Here is a 20,482-nt window from a genome sequence, read left to right as displayed (position 1 = left end):
TAAGTATGATTGAGTGAATGGTTTTGGTTTGAGTTAAGGGGTTTTATGATGTTCTATCGATCTTGTTGAGTCCATGCCAAGTATCTTGTCAATGGTTTTCTGTTGCAAATTGAAAATTTGCTCCAAGTGGATGCTATCAACAAGAGCAAGAGTTGGGAGACACTAGTATTTGGAGGATGTTGAGGCAAAATAGATAGGATGGAAAAGAGGCATATAAAGTTGGATGTTATGACCCTTTTGTATGTAAGTACAAGGGTTGATGTTTACAATTGAATATTCTATTTAGTAAAAACCAAGAGTATGGACATCCAAACTTAGGTCAAGTTCTCTTTATTTAGAAATAAGGGAATTGTTTATAGACAAACAAAAAGAAGAATACACTATTTAATAAATCGTCATTGAGTACCTATACATACAAAAAAGGCAGTAGGATTGTTAAGTCTTGAGTATCTACAAGACTACTAACTAAATGAATAAACACAGAAAAAAAAAACGTTTATCAGACTTGTGTGTAAATTTTGCATGCCACAAGATTGCTTTCTGACCTAAGTTCTATCTGTACTGCATCCAACTTGATACTTCTAGCATACATATGCTAACATATAGTTAGCATTTTTTGACGAGAATCCAAAACAGATAATCAATTGTTTTATCATTCATGTAACTCATGTGTATGTGTGATGTGCTTGTCATGTTAAGTGGAACAAGTGAAGATGGATTTTGTATATAACAAGGAGCAAGCGACAATTACTTTTGTTACTAGGATGCGTCTTGTAATAATGTGCATGTAATTGTGTAAATATGATGATAATTTAATAGGATTGAAAAATTTTACTGTGCAGCTTGTTGATGGATCTTTTGTACAACTTATCAATAATAAGGTCTAAGAGGTAATGTTGGGCAAAGAAGCATGACTACAGTAGTACTGAGTTCTGAGTTATGTCGATCCAACTAGGTGTGTTATAGAGCATATAGAAAAATGATCCCGAGGGATCTTACATTTGAAGTAAGGGAGGTCTTGATGTACGGGACTTCATGCATTATAGGGTATTTAGAAACAACAGTAAAAACATGAGCGGTTTGGAGAGGGAAAATAAGTAGGAAAGTTGCAGTTCCAAGGTGCTAAACTTGTACCAAGCCCTTGCTTGGGAGGATTGCGATCAGCCCACTAGATGTGTCTGTCTGTCTGTCTGCCTGTCTGTCTGTGTACATATATACATGTCTACATATTTACATATGTACACACACATACACTGGAGAGAGCCGACACATTGCTGGATGGGCTGCTAGAGAGACGGAGTGCTGGACATGACTGAACTTCTGTAGAGACAACAAACTGCTGTTTGGCCAACAAATTTGATCTTTGGATTCTTCTCCACTGTTTCCTTTCCAGTGTACAGGCTTTTAGATCATTCCTTTGCAAGCTTACAGAATGTACTTCATGTATAGAAGAGTAGCGTGAGACGCTCTAGACTATTATCTTGTGGCCTACCTACACAAGAAAATATTTGCTTTCATAATGCATTTGTGCAAATGAGAGCATTAAGGCTCTTGCAATACAAGTATACCCAATTACTTAATTGCTTGAAGTCCGAGCGTTAATGGAAGAAAGAATTTCTACATTAAACTTTTCGAGCCAGTGTTCTCTGCTTTGTGGCATGTTGTACAACTTTATCTTCAACAGGTAGGCCCTTTCGACGCCTCACAGCATCTATGAGCTTCCTTGCAGTGTTGGGGGGTACACTGGATCCATCCCCATACTCCTCAAGCTCCTCCTCTGTTCGAGGGACAAAGAACGGATCCTGAGGAAGGGCTTCCCAGTGGCTAAGAACAAGTTGCGGACTTGCTGCTCCAGATGTTTTCCTTCTCATCTCATCTGTAAAGCCAAAGCTCTCAGCAACTGGCATGTATGCATGTACAGTGAACATGGCTGAGCCTTCACGCATTTCTTCCTTTAAAACACGTGCACGCCTCTTCCCAAGTACACCATACATCTGACCCAGGTACTCGGTAGGTGTACTCACTTCACAAAAGTACATGGCTTCTACTAATCTGGGGCTTCTTGCTAACATTGCTGCACGACATGCATCCTTTACTGTTGACATTACTTGACCTGAAAAGGGGCCGTACTGCTCAGTGCTTGCAGACATGGCACCATTTTCACCTGCAGCAGACATATCCCCATTTTCAGCTGACCCTTTGGTTTTACTATGTATTGTAGCTTCAACAGTAAATGCTAAGCCCCACATAGGCTCCTCACAGAGTGGTCCTGCTGCAGTTGCCAACTGAAATCCCGATATTACACTGCTCTGAAGGGTTTCTGCCTCCAACTGCAAAGCACCAAGGCCCATACTTTGTGGACGACCAGATGACTTGGTCTCACTGTTGATGAAACCAAGTCTTTCTGAAACAAAAGGAGCTCCCTGTACTAATACCGTGTCTATGCTTGAGCTGCTTGCAGATGTCCCTTCAAGATCGCCAACTGGCATATGTGATTCTGGTGTGAGAAGCAGATTAGGCCCCACTTGTCTAGGCCCTAATGACCAGATCTTTGATAACCTGTTAAGCCATGTCCTTGTTTCAGCTTCACTTTTACGGTTTGTAGCTCCTTGTCTGCTATGTACAGTATCCATTTGCACTGCAGCCACCAAACGGTTTCTGAGAGCTGCCACAGGATCTTGAAACTCTCCTTCCTCCTTCAACAAGCAACCTTCAGCTTGACTTGTATGTTCTTGACCAGAATCTTGAAGAGATCTCTGCAGAAGCTCTGCACTTTGGTCAAGGACTTCTGTCATTGCTGGAGGCAATCTACAGACATGCACTCGAATAGTACATCTCCCATTAGGAGTAGTCTTCTCAATCACCTCTCCACCAGAATTGCTTCTGTGTGTTTCCAATGCAGCTAAATTTTCCATCTCAATGGTCTCCTTGAAAGCCACAAGTGGGGCAGAGACATCAATATCTACTTTGGCAAACCGTTCTTTTAAATCTTTGATGCACCTCTCTAAATGAACTTCTCCTGCAGCAGCAATAACATGCTCGCCTGTTGCAGAGACACTGATCTCAACAAAAGGATCAGCTCGGTTCAACAAGCGTAAACCTCTTGTTAAAGCTCCCAAATCTGCTGGATCAGATGGTTCAAGAGCTACTCGCATTATTGGGGCAGCTTGATATGTCATGCTTCTGAAAGGCCAGCAAAAAGGGGTGGTTGAAAGCGTGGCCGTTTTCAAAATATGCTGACCTAGACCCCTAATTGCCACAAGGTTGCCTGCTGAGACACAAACTTTTGGTTCTAAACCTCTACCCATCATCATGTAGAGTCCTTGCACAACTGCTTCCTGCAAGTCCCTTTGTCCGTGTTCCCCTTTAATTGGATCATATAAAGGGGATAAAACAAGCACTTTCTGGCCAGCCTGTAGTACACCACAAAAAACTCTGGCAAAAGCAAGAAAACACTCTCGGTGACCCATGTCACCTGAACTGTTCAATTCCTGCTCCATGTCCTGAAGCAGCTCCCCATCTGGCCCACGGCGAGGGAGTAAATCAATGGGGACAGCAAACATTTTTGAAACAAACACGACACACGGGGAATCAGCATTGTTTTCACAATTTCTCACAGCATTCCTTGTTCTCTCCAGCTCCTTACCGACCACACTACTTGTATCTATGGAGTTGCTTTCATCTGGGAAGAAACGGAATATCCGATCAGACTGTGCTGATATAGGATCTGGCAAGCATTCAATGACCATTGTAAAAATCATGTCTGCTAGAGGCAGCCACCGGCTCATGACAGCTTGAAGAACAACTTTAGGATCTTTGTGTTGCATATCACGAGCTGGGATGCTCAAATTCATGGACTTTATGATTTTGTTTAGCATTTCCAGACCTTCAGTACCTTGCAAACCTGTATTATATACCTGCCACAAAGGCTCTAGGATAAATTGGACAAACATAGGCTTTCCCTTACCACCAGATGCCTTTTTGCCCACAATTTTCTTAGCCTTTGGCATGTAGTAAAAATCACCCCACAAGGTCTTTTTCAGAGCATCCTGACTTGCCCCTAGTTTCACAGCATAGAGTGTGGCAAATTGATCGATACGAAAGCCCCAACCATCCAATGCACATGCAAATACAACATTTCCTCTCTCAGGTGCAAAGGCATCTTCCTCATCTTCCTCAAAGTCTGAGCCTATCTGTGAGCCAGGTAAATTGTTGGCTACCTCGTTCTCTAAATTAAGTCCCTCAGTTGCTTCTGCTGAAAAACTTGTCCCAGACAGAATGGAATCCACATCTGAAAGATACTTTTCTGAGCGGAACGTGTTAATTATATTGTTCACCTCCATAAGTATACTCTGCAAGACAGCATTGAGCTTTGCGTTAGTTTATAATCCATGTGCTTGAAATTAGGCAGATAAGAACATTGGCTCCTTTCAACAGAAAATTAAAATAGTTCAGCTCTAAGATGTTCTCGACAATACAGTTTATCTATTATTGACATCGATTCAGAAATCAACAAGATTACTAACTGAAAATCTTTCCAACATCAACACATCTTCAAAGACAAATGCATTAATGTCATAGCCAGTGAAGCTAACAGAATATTGTAGGTAACTGACCTGACTACACATGTGGATCATTTAAATTGTTGACACAACTTTATATGAAGATCATGACCTTATGTTACCTTATTCTATTCATGCAGGCCACTCTAATTATTGCATGACAATCTGTGTAATCTCCTTCTCCTACACATGGATCCTCTAAATTATTGACAGGACTTCATACAAAGACCGTCACCTTATGCTGCCTTATTCTATTCATGCACACTGTTGCATGACAATCAATATAATATCCTCCATGGAAGAAACTTCTTGTATGGGTACCCCCTTGAGCCCTCTGAAAGCAAAGAGCATGTAAGAGGTGGATCCTCCAAACAATCATCAACCACTAGATAAGGATCCTCTTGAAGATAGCTAAGAAACTCCTCAACAATGGCATCAAAGGAAATGAGATCATCCTCTAATATATGATCAAAACAAAGGACATCAATCGATGAATCAATTTCTACAACATCTTCATGAATATCCTGAAAAAGGATATCATGAGTGACTGAAGCCACTGAAACATCACCAAGAAAAGTATAAGGAGTACGAACAGGCACAAAAAGATCAAAGACTCATGATGAACCAGTTCATACCATGGAAGAATAGACCTACTAGATGTAGAAAGAGGATAGATAACTGTAGGTGAATTGGGTGAAACCTACAAGAAAGGGTGAATGGAAGGAATGTAGGCAATGGAGGATTAGAGGAAGGTATTTGGGAAAGAAGAGGGAGGGAAGACGTGGGGTGAACGTGCACAACCAAGAAGGGAGGCTTGACTAGTAAAGAAATGGGCATCTCAGCTTCTGAATGTGGGAAAATAGAGGGCCCATACTAGCCCTCATCTAGAGAGCACCTACCAGAGCACACGTCCTAACTGCTACTAGCCACAATGCCAAGAAGCCTATGAAGGAAGAAAATGTTATGAAAGCCTAGAAGGATGAGTGTCATTACAGTGCTTACTAGTTAATGTGATATTTGTGTGGAAACATCTTAAGGAGTTGGGATAGTGCGTATATAATAAAGTATATACATACAGGGTTAAAGGGGGTACGACTAATAGCGCACAAGTTACATGAGTGACCAAGGGTGTGCTTATGCCATTTAAAATACAAAGCTCCAGCCATTTAATGTGTGCACAAGGACTACAACCAAGTGGGTGATGTCACAGGCATGCATCACATCCTAAGAATTAATGCAATTAATGATTAATCACAAAAGGGGTCATGCCAAGGCTGCAAGGTCAGTGGTGCAACTCACACTCCTCTCTCTCATTCCTCGAAGGAACCTAAAAGAGCTACAAATCTGCAAAGATATGCTAGGGTTTGCCCTAAGGAAACATAGCATGTACGACCAAGACTAAAACACAAAGACTTAGACAAAGACAAGTAAAACTCAAACCCTAAACACAAAATGCAAAATGCAAAAACTCAAAACTCAAACACAAAGAGAAGAAACTCTAAAGTGAATGAATGCTATAAAAGAAAGTAAGAGCGTCCAAAATGCCCAAGGGCAGAGCAATGCAATTTTGAAGAGTAATATACACTGGAGATGGATCCCAAGTTCAGTAACAACCAGTTGGAGATGAGAGAGTACTAAGGCAGAGAACTGTCAGGCGACAACAAGAGAGATGTGTACTGATGTAGGGGGCCTATTGGACAGCAAAAATACAGGTACTACAGCAGACGCCTGGTGGGAGAAATGGCAACAGCCTATTGCCAAGCACTAGATGCTGAAAACGCAAGCTTATCAAGTGCTATGATGATGCAGCAGATGGAGACCTCCAAATTGTCAGAGTGCAACGGTGCGGAAGCGTAGGACTGAGAGAGAGAGAACGCAGAGAGAGAAGAGAGAGAAAGAGACAGTGGACGATGAAGATCTGCTGTATAAAGAATGCTGAATACAAAGATATGCAGATATTCACAGGCGCAGTGCGCTGGACTGTGTGTCTCCACCTCGACGATGCAACCTGCTGTTCACCTCGAAGTCCGCTGCAGTCTGCACTGTCTGCTGTCTGAAATCTACGAACAGAGACGGAATCTGCGCGTCACCGGTCTGTAATCTGCGAGGAGAGAAGTGTACCAGACTGCTGAAAGTGCCAGGTATAAATAACCGAGAAACGGGGCAAAAGAGGGCGCCAGAAATAGCCAGGCGGCTGCATTAAATGCAGCCGACTGGCTGCTGCAGGTCGGACTGCCACGTGGCAGTCCGACTGTGCAGTCCGACTGCCAGTCCGACTGCACCAGCCTGCTGCCCCTGATCAGGCTATGATCTGATCTCTAACACCCCCTCTCAGAGCCTAGGCAGGGCAAAAGCCTGAGGGATCTGGAATGTCTCCAAAGTAGAGCCTGAGGAAGCGCCTTCGTAAACAAATCCGCAAGATTGTCCTCCGTCTTGCAATACTCCACAGTGATGGTCTCATCCAGAAGCTTTTCTCGGATGAAGTGGTACTGGATCTCTATGTGCTTCGTCCGGGCATGAAAAACAGGGTTCCTTGCCAAGGCAATGCAACTCTCATTGTCACATCCCAGCAATGTAGGACGAGTCTGGCGGCACCCAAGCTCCTCCAATAATCTCCGAAGCCACACAACCTCGCATGTGGTGGAAGACGCGGCCCGATACTCCACCTCAGTAGACGAAAGGGCTACCGTGGGCTGCTTCTTGCTACTCCATGAAATAACACCTACACCCAAAGTAAAACAGTAACCTGTAGTAGACCGCCTGTGGTCCACGTCACCGGCCCAATCCGAGTCGCTCCAACCTGCAAGTACAAGATCTGACCCATCTGTCCCTGCGGGGTAATGAATCCCTAAATCAGACGTCCCCCTCAAATACCGAAGTATCCTCTGAGCAGCCTGCCAATGTACCGTCTTAGGTTCACTCATGAACCCTGCCAAGAGCCCAACAGCAAAACATAGATCAACCCTAGTGTTGAGAAGCCAAATCAAAGACCCAATCAACTGTCGATAGCGGGACGCATCCGCCAAAGGAGAAGCGGAATGGGAAGTGGCCTTCCAATTTGGATCCATAGGAGTAGATAGGGCCCTACAATCCTCCATCTCAAAAGACACCAAGAGCTCCTGTACGTATCTCTGTTGAGAGATAAAGATCCCCCTCTGAGACTTATAAATCTCATGGCCCAAAAAGAAATGGAGTAGACCCAAATCCGTCATCTCGAACGTCCGATGTAAAGCTGACTTCGTCTCTTGGACCTGCTGTGCATCATCACCTGTGACAATCAAATCATCAACATATAAGACAAACAGCACACAACCATCCTCGGAAGTGTGAACATACAGCTGCGGATCGGCCTTGGACCGCCGATATCCCAACTGAGATTGGAGGAACGAATCAATCTTCTCGTTCCATGCACGCGGAGCCTGCTTGAGGCCATACAAGGCCTTCGTCAACCTGTAGACTTTCCCATCTGAAAAACCAAAGCCAGGAGGCTACTCAACATAGATCTCCTCCTTCAAATCACCATTGAGGAAGGCCGACTTCACATCCAACTAATAAACAGGCCATCTCCTATGGCCAGCCAAAGCAAGAACAGCTCTAATGGTCGCCATACGAGCGGTGGGGGCAAAAGTATCATGACAGTCAATACCTGGGCGCTGTGCAAAACCTTTAGCAACAAGGCGAGCCTTGTGCTTATCCAAAGAACCATCGCTAAGGTATTTGGTCTTGAAGACCCACTTGACTCCAATCACCTTCTTCTTCGGGGGACGGGGCACGAGTAACCAAGTGCCATTCCTTTCAATAGCCTCCAACTCAGCTGCCATAGCTTTCTTCCATGGGGCGGACTGTAAAGCCTCTTTCACGGAGGTGGGCTCTCGATCCTGCATAACACGGGTCATCAAACAATAGTTGGAGCAAACAAGCTCCGTAGAATGTGCCTGGTGCCTCCGTGACCGCCGCGGACCATCCTGCGGTCCCCACTCCTCAGGATCCCCCTCGATCCCTGAATCACGGAGTGTGTCACGGGCCCAGCGAGGAGGAGGCCGAACCTCCCCTCGACGTTCTCCATCACCAGAAGACTCTGGAATATCCACCGGCGGTAACTCCTCAAAGGTGTCCGGTGGAACAGTAGACTCTGTGTCAGAAACAGAATCATAATCAAAAGGCACGGGCTCCAGTGGAACTGTCGAAGGAGTCCAACTCTCCCCTGGATCTCTAAGAACGGGATGCTCCTCACCCGTTGAAGTAGCCGGAACCTCCACAAACCGCACATCACGGCTAGTGTACACATCCCGCTTGACAGGATCATACAGTCGGTAGCCTTGGGACTGAGAGCTGTAGCCAACAAATACCTGTTTTCGGGAATCTGCTTCAAATTTATCACGGTGAGCCTTGGGGATGTGAAAATAGGCATCACACCCAAAGACCCGAAAGTAAGAAACATCTGGCTTCGTCCCAAAATAAGCCTCAAATGGGGTCATCCCTTCCACGGCCGAAGTAGGGGATCGATTAAGGATGTGAACTGCAGTAGCCACAGCCTCGGCCCACAGAACCTGAGGGGCCTGTCGGTGCTCCATCATGGTGCGCGCCATCTCGATCACACTGCGGTTCTTCCGTTCAAGAATACCATTTTCTTGAGGAGTGTTGGTATTGGCAAACTCCTGGTGAATTCCTCTATCTGCACAAAACCGAGCAAACTCATTAGAGACAAATTCACCTCCCTTGTCGGATCGCAAGGTCTTCAACTTCCGGCCCGATCGGTTCTCCTCAAAGAGAAGCCAATCCTTGAAGTGCGAGAAAGCTTATGACTTTAATGCCAAAAAATAGGCCCATGTCATCCTGCTGTAGTCATCCACGATCAGCATGAAGTACGAGCTCCCACGTAAGGACTCATTCCTCATAGGACCATATAGATCCGTAGATACTAGCTCCATCGGTGAAGTAGACCGCCGCGAAGCTGTGTGGGGAATGGCATCCCTATGCTGTTTCCCCCGTATGCAGGAGACACATGGCTGCTGGCTCACCACTATATCCGGCAACCCTCGAGCAAGCTGTCCACGTGACGCCCTCCGAAGATAGTCATAGTTCAGGTGACCAAACCGAGCATGCCATAATTCTGACTGTGACTGAGAGGTAAGAAGAAGAGTAGAGAGGGCGGTGGAAGACTTCAGTTTGTAAATGCCGTTCTCCTCATATCCGGATGAGAGAACCTTCCTCGATCCACGATCAAGGACTCGCACCGTAGAACTGTCAAACTCCACCAAAAGACCAAGGAAGCAAATCTTATGAACTGAAAGGAGATGGTACGCTAATCCTGGTACATGCAAAACCTCTGAGGTATGGGTACCACCTCGCCCATCAGGAATAAGCTGCATCTTACCCCAACCGGCAATAGATACTGAAGAGCTGTCTCCAATGAGAATCTGCCCACGCGAAGGTCGCAACTAGGCAACACCATCTGATGAAGGAGTCATGTGCCGAGAGGCATCACTATCAACTATCCACTCTTGAGCCTGGGGAGCCGTCATCGCAGCATCAGAAGCATTCGGTGAAGCGTCCTCAATGACAGCTAGATGAAGAAATGCAGCTGATGAGGGTGCAGCCACCGCTCCAGAATCCTTGGTGTCCTTCTTCTTGGTGTCCTTCGTATCTTTGTCAGGGCAATCCTTCTTCCAATGGCCAGTCTTTCCACAAATATGGCATGTGGAGTCTTTGTCATTGTCCTTCTCCTTGTCCTTCTTGGACTTGTTATCCCCCTTCTTCTTCTTTTGGTCCTTCCCCTTCTTCTGAGAGGCTTGACCTGTCAATGCCTCCGACTTGGAAGCATTCTGTCCCTTTAACTGTTCCTCTTGGTCCAAGACCATAGGAACCAACTCTTCCCACCGAAGAGTAGACTCTCGCCCCAAAGCAATAAGGGCAAAGTAAAATGTACCGAATCATGGCGGCAACTGGGACAATAGTGTGATCGCCATGTCTTCGGAGGAAATCGGCTTCCCCGCATTCTGAACCTGCATCTGTAGCTGCCTTAGCTTGTTAATGTGCTCCCGTAGCGAAGAAGACTTATTTACAGACAAGGTCCGCATCTGTACCTCCAAAGAAACCCGCTTCATTAGGGTCATCCGATTGTACATCTGATCAAGCTCCAGCCATATCTCCCGAGCCACCGTCAAGTGCTCGATGTGAGCGATCACGGCTGTAGTGCATAATAGAAAGAGAAAGGATCGAATCCTGGCATTCAGTTTGTCCCAATGAGACTGGGCCTTGGCCAACTCCGCACGAGCATCAGAAGAGAGTTTGGACTCATCTCTTACCGAGGGCCGGTCAATCTCCTCCTGTACCAACTCCGCCAAATCATAGGACTCAAGAATGGCCAACATCATGACGCGCCAAATGCGGTAGTTGTCGCCGTCGAGCTTCTGATCTGTAGGAAGAGCCGGTAAGACAGGCACCTTCCGGTCCATAATCGCCTGAAACTCCAAGTCAATCTCTGTAGACATCTTCACCTGCAATGCCTTCACAAACGCAAAAGCAGCCCCCTCTGACTGGGAAAACTCAGCCTGCTAAGGCTCTTCCGCGTCTTGAACTTCTTCACCCGCCGGAGGCGATGAAAAAGCAAAACCTGCACTTGTAGGCTGAAAACTCAAACTTCCTCCGCGTCAAACAGCAGTAAACAGCAGCAAATCCACCACCTATACTCCTTTCCTGTGCGCCCACACTCATTTCAGCCTTGTTCCAAGGCGCAGCCCTCCTGTCTGCCCTTAAACGCAAAAAACGCAAATTTGTGTCGCAATGGAAACTCCTCTTTAGGTTGATTCTGCGCTCAGTCAGCCCTCGAACACTGCTCTGATACCATGTCAGAGTGCAGCGGTGCGGAAGCGTAGGACTGAGAGAGAGAGAGAACGCAGAGAGAGAAGAAAGAGAAAGAGACAGTGGACGATGAAGATCTGCTGTATAAAGAATGCTGAATACAAAGATATGCAGATATATACACGGGCGCAGTGCGCTGGACTGTGTATCTCCACCTCGACGATGCAACCTGCTGTTCACCTCGAAGTCCGCTGCAGTCTGCACTGTCTGCTGTCTGAAATCTGCGAACAGAGACGGAATCTGCGCATCACCGGTCTGTAATCTACGAGCAGAGAAGTGTACCAGACTGCTGAAAGTGCCAGGTATAAATAGCCGAGAAACGGGGCAAAAGAGGGCGCCAGAAATAGCCAGGCGGCTGCATTAATGCAGCCGACTAGCTGCTGCAGGTCGGACTGCCACGTGGCAGTCCGACTGCCAGTCCGACTGCACCAGCCTGCTGCCCCTGATCATGCTATGATCTGATCTCTAACACAAATAGCAGGGCGATGGCTGAATAAGTTGCCTAGGGCTGAATAGTGATGGGCTGCAGTCAATGATGGCTGGACAATAGATAGTACGTGGCTGATGGCTAAGATCTGCTGCACAGTAGAGTGAGAAACCTGCACAAAAGGATAAGGCTAAATGGTAGAAAGCCTGTCTATTTATAGATGTTGAAGGGTGTCCCAAAAAAAAATGGTTTTGAGGGACCATTGAAACTCTCTCGAACCGCACACCAATTTTGTGTTTTTCATTAATTAAGCATGCTTTGGGGCTGTTTAAAAATGCTAACCAGCTATAAAGCATGTTTTAGCTCAACACCCCCTCTCAAGCCCAAAATTGAGCCTAAAAGCAAAGACTGGTAATGTGTACCCCAAGGCGTCCCACCCCAAAGCAATCAGGGCATCCGACAAACGAAGCACGTCGGCCGCCCAATGGCCTACCAAGACTACAAAGGCAATGGTTATCTTACCGAGGGAGTCCAAGTAGTCGCCCCAACGAGAACAAGGCATCATCGGACAAAGGGTGCTCGTCACCTGCCCAGTGGCCTACCAAACCCTACAAAGGAAAATGGAGCCACATTGACCTTTTTTTGGTGGAAAGTTAAGTTTAGGGGATGGCGGCCGATTAAGTAATAGTGACCCAGAAGACGGAAGTAGGGATGGTACACATCACAAAATAGTATAAGCTAACCCCTCCACTCAAAGATGTCAATGATGAGGGAAAAGATAATGAAGTATCATGTGAAGAAGGATAGTGGTATAATCTGCCGGAGGAAACAACGTGGGATCTATTCTATGGTGCTTTGCACAATGGGATGTATAGTATGCTACATGCTAAAGAATGCTCATGGAGCAGGTGCCACTTGGACAGTGTCCCTCGTAGAAAAATTATTCACTTGCCCGAGCACCCTAGTACAAAGATGATGAAATCATGCAATGCATAGGGGGAGATACAATAGGGAGGGAAAGGCCGATGTCAAAGACAAGTGCCAAATCCTGTAGAATACCAAGAAGAGTAGGAACCCCCTCTCAACCTAGATGTCGATGCTGAAGAAGAAAGAGGAGCCTGAGGATGTCGATCTTCATGTGGTGCCGAGAACCATGTGGATGAAGATGATGTACCATCCCTACTGGAAGAGCAAGAATAGAAGACATCGCTATGATAGCATCCAAAGAGATGTTGCATGATCTGCCTTGAGAGAGAAAGCCTCCATGCTAGTAGAAGAGCAAAACTCCAAGTAGATGGAACCATGAAAGGAACAACACGCATCTCCTGTCTCCAGCTCAGAAAGGATTGGTGCAAGCCTGCATGTTAGCTCTACACTAAAATACAAAACCTTGCAAAAGAGATCAAAATATACAGGCACGGAGGTGAGTAGTGAGATGCTTCAAAAGACAAAGCTGAAATAGAATAAAAGAAAGCAAAGCTAAGTGCAATACAATGAGTATGTAATTATGCAAAAGAAGTCTAAAAAGAGAAAAGCTAAGTCTGTGGCCACCATCGCGTACGGCGAGGTGGAAAATTTGTCCTAGAAGGTGCAGTGGATGTCTTAGAAATGGATGCATGAAGTGCAATAGGTGAGCCACTAGCAAACCAACCGGCCAATCCTTCAGGAATAGTGAAGGAGATACGCTGTTGAGACTATCCATGTACCACATATCCAGTAGCCGCTGGGGCAAATGGAGCTTAGGATGCAGCAACAAGAGTTGTAGCCATATTGGATTGGCCAGCCAAAGTGAAGGCAATTGCAATGACCTATTGTGGTTTTCTAGGAGAAAGACCCTCAGCCTTGGTGCTACACTCCTTGTCCACATGGCCCAACCTTTGGCTATGTGTGCAAAACCTATTTTTCTTAGGAATTTGTTGTCAAAGGGTTTATGTTTCTTTGGTTCCGTTGGAGGAAGTGGTGTCACCCTTGTTTTAGCTAGCCTTCACATCTTCCGAGTTCTTGCCACTATTGATTTTCCCTCCCGAAGAAGAAGAAGAAGACAACCAACCCTCACCCCTTTGAATGGATGTTGTGGAGCACTTCTTTTGGACTTGATCATGAAGCCTTGCATAACGCAAAAACTGATACGTAAACTCGTAGAAGGTTAACAAACTAGGTAGTGAGATGATGTGCTGGATAAAATGAAAGTATTTGTTGGGCAACTTGTTCAAGAAAAACATGACCAAATCGTCATCTGACTTCAGGGAGCCAATACTAGCAAACTCGGCGAGTAACAGCCAACTCATACAACTCTCAAAGGGGTTATACAAACCTAACACAAGGTCTGGTTGAGATAAAGGAGACGGATCACCAAATGTGCCGAATGTCATGGTCCCTCCAAGATTACAGAGAGAACCAATCTCACCAATCAATCTAGATAGAGTAATAGCACTCGTTGGAGAAGTGTAAACCGAACTGTACGTGATTCGCAAGTGCTCCTCAAACTCATCATCTGTAAGATGACCAAAATGAGAAGAAGAAGAAGACGGTAAAGGTGAAGGTGTGTCTACCTCCTCCTAAAGACCATAAAGCCTTCTCAAAGCCTCCAATGAAGGAGAACCATGCTGAATGCATGCTCTAAATAGCTCTAAATAGAGCTACCTCCTGCGTTAAAACACTCGAGAGACTGAGTGTCAAGGCTCTTAATGTCCCCGTGTGACTTAGACTAAGTCTTACAGGCAAGAGATAACTGTGTATGACATAAGACTACTGATACAAGATCATGTGATACAACTAGGAGTGTAATATATAGAAGCCTTAGGGTGATAAACGAGACAAGTGAGGAAACCCTAAAAGCCTCATGGTGAGACATGATACAAAAGAAGAAACCCTAAAATGGGCCATCCAGCTACCTCTATCCAATGCCCAACTAAAGGCTAAATACAACGCCTAAAGCCCATGACATGTACTAAACTAACAGTGTGCTGCCTTGAACTGCACATAAACCACTTCAATTGCATTGGATTGGTCTATAGTCACATTACGAAAGCTGCCACAAGCAGAGCAGGTTCAATATCAGCTACCAATGCAACCTCCTACTGCCATGGATCAAGAATAAGGAAGCGCTAAACACTGATGCAACAGCAGACATAATCAGCTGCAAAGCCTTCTATTGCAGGTTTGAACCACAACACTCCCACAAACAGCTTGCAAAGACCTTCCATGGAAACTTCAATGGTAAGATGGACTCTATTATTTGATACCATGATGGAAACATTAAGAAACACAGAATGTACAACCAAGACTGAAACACAAAGACTCAAACAAAGACAAGTAAAACTCAAACCCTAAACACAAAAAGCAAAACACAAAACACAAAAACTCAAACACAGAAACAAACACAAATGACGCAGTAAATAGAGACCTCCAAACAGCAAGGAGATGGCTGAGAACAAGCCGCATAGGGCTGGATAGTGATGGGTTGTAGTCAATGATGGCTGGACAGCAGATGGTAGGTAGCTAATGGCTGAAATATGCATGGTAGAGTGAGAAACCTGCACAAAAGGATAAGATTGAATGGTGGGCAGCCTATCTATTTATAGATGTTGAAGGGTGCCCCAAAAATTTAGGGCTATGGGGGACCACTAAAACTCTCTAACCATGCACCAAATTTGCATTTTTCATCAATTAAGCGTGTTTTGAGGTTGTTTAAAAATCCTAATTAGCTATAAAGTGTATTTTAGCTCAACATCTTCCTAGGTTTATTTGGATTTTATCGTAGATTTATTTGGATTATCCCTTGATAGATGTTCCCATGACCAATCGACTTGAAGGGAAACGGAAAGATTTTCAATGGGGAATAGACCAAAAAGAAAGCTTTGAAAAGCTTAAGGTAGCTATTGCTACAACTTTAGTTTGAAATATAGTGGATCCCAATAAACCCTTTGCGACTGAAATTGAGACAAGTAAATTTGTATGTGTACAGTCTTGTTACAAGAGGGTCTAACCATAGCTTTTGAGAGCAAGAACCTTGACCACGCACCACACATTATTATATTTAAAAAAGGGAGTTATACGAAATAGTCTATGCTCTAAAGAAATGGTGATCTTATTTGTATGATGCCAAAGGGATGATAATGTTTGACCAAGGAGCATTGAGTGGCTTACAATTCAATTTGATCTTAAGGACTGTAGGAAAGATGGGCCGATCTCCTACAAGATTTAACTATGAATTAAGATAGTGAGAAAGAAAAGTATAAACATTAGATGCTCTTAGTAGAATTCGCCCATGATAAATGAACTGAGGGTTACTCGATTTATTTAAGATCTACTTGAATCCATTAAAGCAAAATGTTAGGTTGATCATGCAAATTCTAAAGTATGGGAGACGTTGAAAGAGGGGATCAAACGTAAGGGCCTCCACCTTAGGAAGGAACAACTCTATGAAGGTATAGTATATTAGTATGTCACTTGAAAGATCAAGAATTTATGTGCTAGATACTCTATAAGCATCATGACATCCTACTGCGAGACACCTAAGAGTTAACAAGATCTATGGTCTTGTTAAGAGAGTTTAATTGGCCTAGAATATATAAGGACATCCTAGGTTACAAAATTGTTTATAATAACAGCCAGGTCAATAAAGCTGAAAGATTAAACTTCTTCACGGTTTAGAAACTCGTTTGGGAAAATGGAAGAGCATCTTGTAAAGAAAACTGCTAGGGTTTATACTAAGGAAACACAGAGTGTACAGAGTGTACGACTACAACAGAAACACAAAGAGACAAACACAGACACAGAAAGCAAAACTCAAACCCCAAACGCAAAACTTAAAACTCAAACACAAACAAAACAAGGGAGAGAAGAACACAACTCTGAAGTGTATGAATATTGTAAATGAATATAAGAGTGTACAGATACTCCAGGGCAGAGCAAAGTGTCGAGGAGTGACGTCCACCAAGAACGGATCCCAAGTCTGTGACCACCAGTCAAAGTGTGGAGTGAGGAATCTGCAAAATGTTGATGCCAGGAGGCTAAGGAGACTGAGGCGACCGCTATAGAAGAGAGAGATGATGCCGAGCAGCTCCAGAAGGGTGCAAATGCAAGCTCAAGAATGTTGCCTCATGGAGAGGGAAGCAGCCACACTGTCGCCGAGCAGAGGGAGCCCAAACGCAAGCAGCTAGAGAATGTGGAGACTAACGGTTGGCTGATGTGGGTCAAAAGCAGGCACCATGAGATGGTGGAGATGCTGGCGATGGTAAGTAGATGCCAAACATACTCTGGAAGATGGCGCCAGACAGTGAGCGACAGCTTGAAGGAAGGCGCCAAGGCGCTGCAAGGGTTGATGGAGAGGTAGCAGTAGTCACGAAGGCTGGACAGCCACGTGGAGATAGACTGATGGCTGAAATCTGCACACAAGGGTGAGAAATCTGCAAAAAGGGATGAGGCTGAATGGGGGCAGCCTATCTATTTATAAATTTTGAAGGGTTTCCCAAAGAATTAGGGTTTTTGGGAAACCACTGAAAGAGTGTGTTTTAGGACTGTTTAAGAATGCTAATCTGCTGAAAAGCGTGTTTTAGCTCAACACCCCCTTTCACGCCCAAATTTGAGCCGAAAGGTTAGGCTAGCCACTTTGGATTTTACTTTACCCAAGGCGTCCCATCCCAAAAAAGCTAAGGCATCGAATAAAGGGTACACGTCAGCTGACCATTGGCCTACCAAGACTAAAAAGGCAATGGTTATCTTACCAAGGGAGTCCAAGTAATCACCCTAGAGAGGATAGGGCATCGAACAAAGGGTACACATCGACTACCCAATGGCCTGCCAAGCCCTACAAAGGCGAATGGAACCACATTGAACTTCCTTTTTTTTAAGTGAGAGTGAAATTTTAAGGAATGTGGCTGATCAAGTAACAGTGACCCAAAAGACGGGAGTAGGGAGGGTACACCCAACACATCACAAAACAGTACAAGCTTACCCACCCACTAGAGGGTGTCGATGACGAGGAAAAAAGGTGATAAGAGGTATCCATGTGATGGAGGAGTATGGTGGTGTGGTGACAACAGCCGCCGATCGAAATAGCTTAGGATCTACTCAAGTGGTGCTCTACACAATGAGATACAAAGTATGCTACATGCTGAAGAATACTCATGCAACAGGTGCCACTTGGACAATGTCCCTTGCGGGGAAATTGTTTACTTGCCCAAGAGCCCCAATACAAAGATTATGAAATCATGCAATGCAAAAGGGAAAGGTACAACAAGGGGGGGAGAAGCCGATGTCAAAGACAAAGTGCTGAAGCCTGTAGAATACCAAGAAGGGTAGAAACCCCCTCTCAACCTGGATGTAAATACCGAAGGAGGAAGAAGAGCCTAATGTCAGTCTTCGAGTGGTGCCGAGAACTATGATGAATGGAAGAAGATGATGATGAAAAGGATGAACCACCCTGCTAGAGGAATAAGGTAGAAGTCACCACCATGTTAGCATCAAGAGAGATGTTGCATGATCCGTCTCAAGAGGGGAAGCCTCTATACTGGAAGAAGAGCAAACACTTCTAGGATGATAAAACCATGATAGAAACGGCACCCATCCCCATATCTCCAGCCCAAGAAGGACCAAAGCAAACCTACAAGTTAGTCCAACTAAAATACAAAACCCTGCAAAAGAGCTGAGAATCTGCAAGCACAAAGGTCAGTAGTGAGATGCTCCAAAGCAAAACACAACAAAAAGAAAAGGCTAACTGAAAGTACAATGCAATGAATGTGTATGTGTGTGAGTAAATGCAGCGAAAGATATAAGAATGAAAGGCTTTTTAGTTGGGAGACCTTGGGCTTTGGAGCGACACTCCTTGTCCACAAGGCTAGATCTCTAGCAGTATATGCAAAACCTATTTTTCTTAGGGAGTTGTTGCCAAATAGGTCTTGATTCTTTGGTTCCATCTGAGAAAGAGGTGTCACCCTTAGATTGGCTTGCCTTCACATCTTGCGAGTTCTTGCCACTGTTGGTTTTCCCTCCCGAAGAAGAGGCAACCAACTCCCTCTACTCTAAATAAGGCTGTGATGAGGACTTCTTGTGGACTTCATCGTGCAGCCTCGTGTAATGCAAGAACTGACAACTTGTAGAAGGTCGGCAATCTAGGTTATGAGATGATGTGCTCGATGAAATTGAAGTATTTTTCGGGCAACTTATTCAAGAAGAATGTAACATGATTATCATTTGACTTTGGAGAGCCAATAGTGGCGAACTTGGCAAGTAACCCCCTATATTCAATCAACTTGACTTTCAGATCATCCCCTTCCTTAATAAAGAACTCTTGAAGCTCAAAGTTGAGATTTATGCACTGAGTACGATCTCTTGCCACATAGTGGTTGAGAAGGTGACTCCAATGCAACGACGTGAGCAGAAAGTGTTGTAACTGAGAGTGAAACTCAAGAAGCAATCCCTGCATCAGCTCAACATTGGATGTGGCATTACAGGCTCTCCATTGACGGATATAGTTAGGGTGAGCTAGTTAAGGGTATAACATATTATGAAAGACACTTCCTAACCAAAAGGCAAAATTGCCACTAATGGTATAATCGCGAAAGATGGGCCGGCTCTTATCCTTAAATAGGGCTCTACCAAACATTCTTTAAGCCCCGCTTTTGTGACATGCTAGATTTCTGGTCTTTGTTTCCAAGTAATCAAGTAAGTCTTATGCCTCGCATGTGAATTGCGGTTTCACAATCAGTATTCCTATAGGTGAGCCTATGGCCGCTCTACCTAAACCAATCATCATATCACTTCCTGAGACGCCCCATTGCTGCTAGAAAGACTCCGCTTCAAAACCGTACATGCAGCTTACACCTCATATGGCTTCTCTTAGATTAAATAAATTTTATATCTATGTAAGCTAAAAGATTAAAAATTGTGTGTATTTAGCATAGCCGTGCTTATATGGGAGTTAAAGTTGATATCTTCTTTTTATTTCTAAACAATTTAAAATAAATGTATTAAAGGGTGTATATATATAGTTAAATATAGATCCGGATAGTTTAAAGAATTCATATCCGAAATAAGGCTAAGCTAGCTTTTGGCCTTTGCTTATAAAGTCTTTTTTTCTTTGCTTGTAGTTCTATTGATCTGAAATAAAAATAAGCTCTATGCTTGATAAAGCTCCTGTTCCATCTTTAGCTAGCCATTTTACAAGTTAACTGGGTTAGACGCTCATGCAAGCCGGGTTATTGTTTAGAAATTATGGAATTTCCACCGTGCCTTTCTAATTTGGCACTTAAGGAAATACTTGTTGAGCCTGATCCTTTCAAACGCAACCTTACATTGAATGCTGTCACTAAATTTATGTCTGAAGCTCCCGGCAACTTTATGGTCTAACCTTTGAAACGTGCTGTCACATTAGAAGTGTTTGCTTATTATTTTATTAGTTTTCACTTAATAAATTAAGTTTTTTCCATTCCATTCTTGCTTGAGGTCCATTCGGACACGATGGACCATATATGAAAATCTTAGCCAACTTTGTATTTCCTTAGGAGTCCGATTCCCTAATCCGACCAGATTTTGGCATTTTTATTGAGTAAGGATGCCTAGATCTGTTTTGTGACCCTCTTAATCTATGAAGTACAGCGTGGTGGTCACTGAATCTTATTTGTGT

At 44.4% G+C, this 20,482-nt stretch overlaps 1 protein-coding gene across 1 annotated transcript in view; it reads right to left on the bottom strand.

The window, feature by feature from the left end:
• Window positions 1–806: 806 nt before the first annotated feature.
• The window catches only part of LOC148018273 (Ribosomal protein S5/Elongation factor G/III/V family protein), a 49,409-nt gene continuing 29,733 nt past the window's right edge, over window positions 807–20,482 (bottom strand). Inside the window, exon 2 of the mRNA XM_087661443.1 lies at window positions 807–4,352. Within this exon, the coding sequence (XP_087517569.1) occupies window positions 1,623–4,352 (2,730 nt within the window). The 3' untranslated portion in view covers window positions 807–1,622. The remainder of the gene's footprint in view (window positions 4,353–20,482) is intronic.

This window comes from Lygodium microphyllum, chromosome 21 (genome assembly GCF_053477565.2).
Source record: "Lygodium microphyllum isolate KBCC chromosome 21, Lygodium_microphyllum_v1.1.10, whole genome shotgun sequence".
Taxonomy (NCBI): Eukaryota; Viridiplantae; Streptophyta; class Polypodiopsida; order Schizaeales; family Lygodiaceae; genus Lygodium; species Lygodium microphyllum.
Note: the sequence above shows the minus strand (reverse complement) of the source record. Positions and strands in the feature narration are given on the sequence as shown.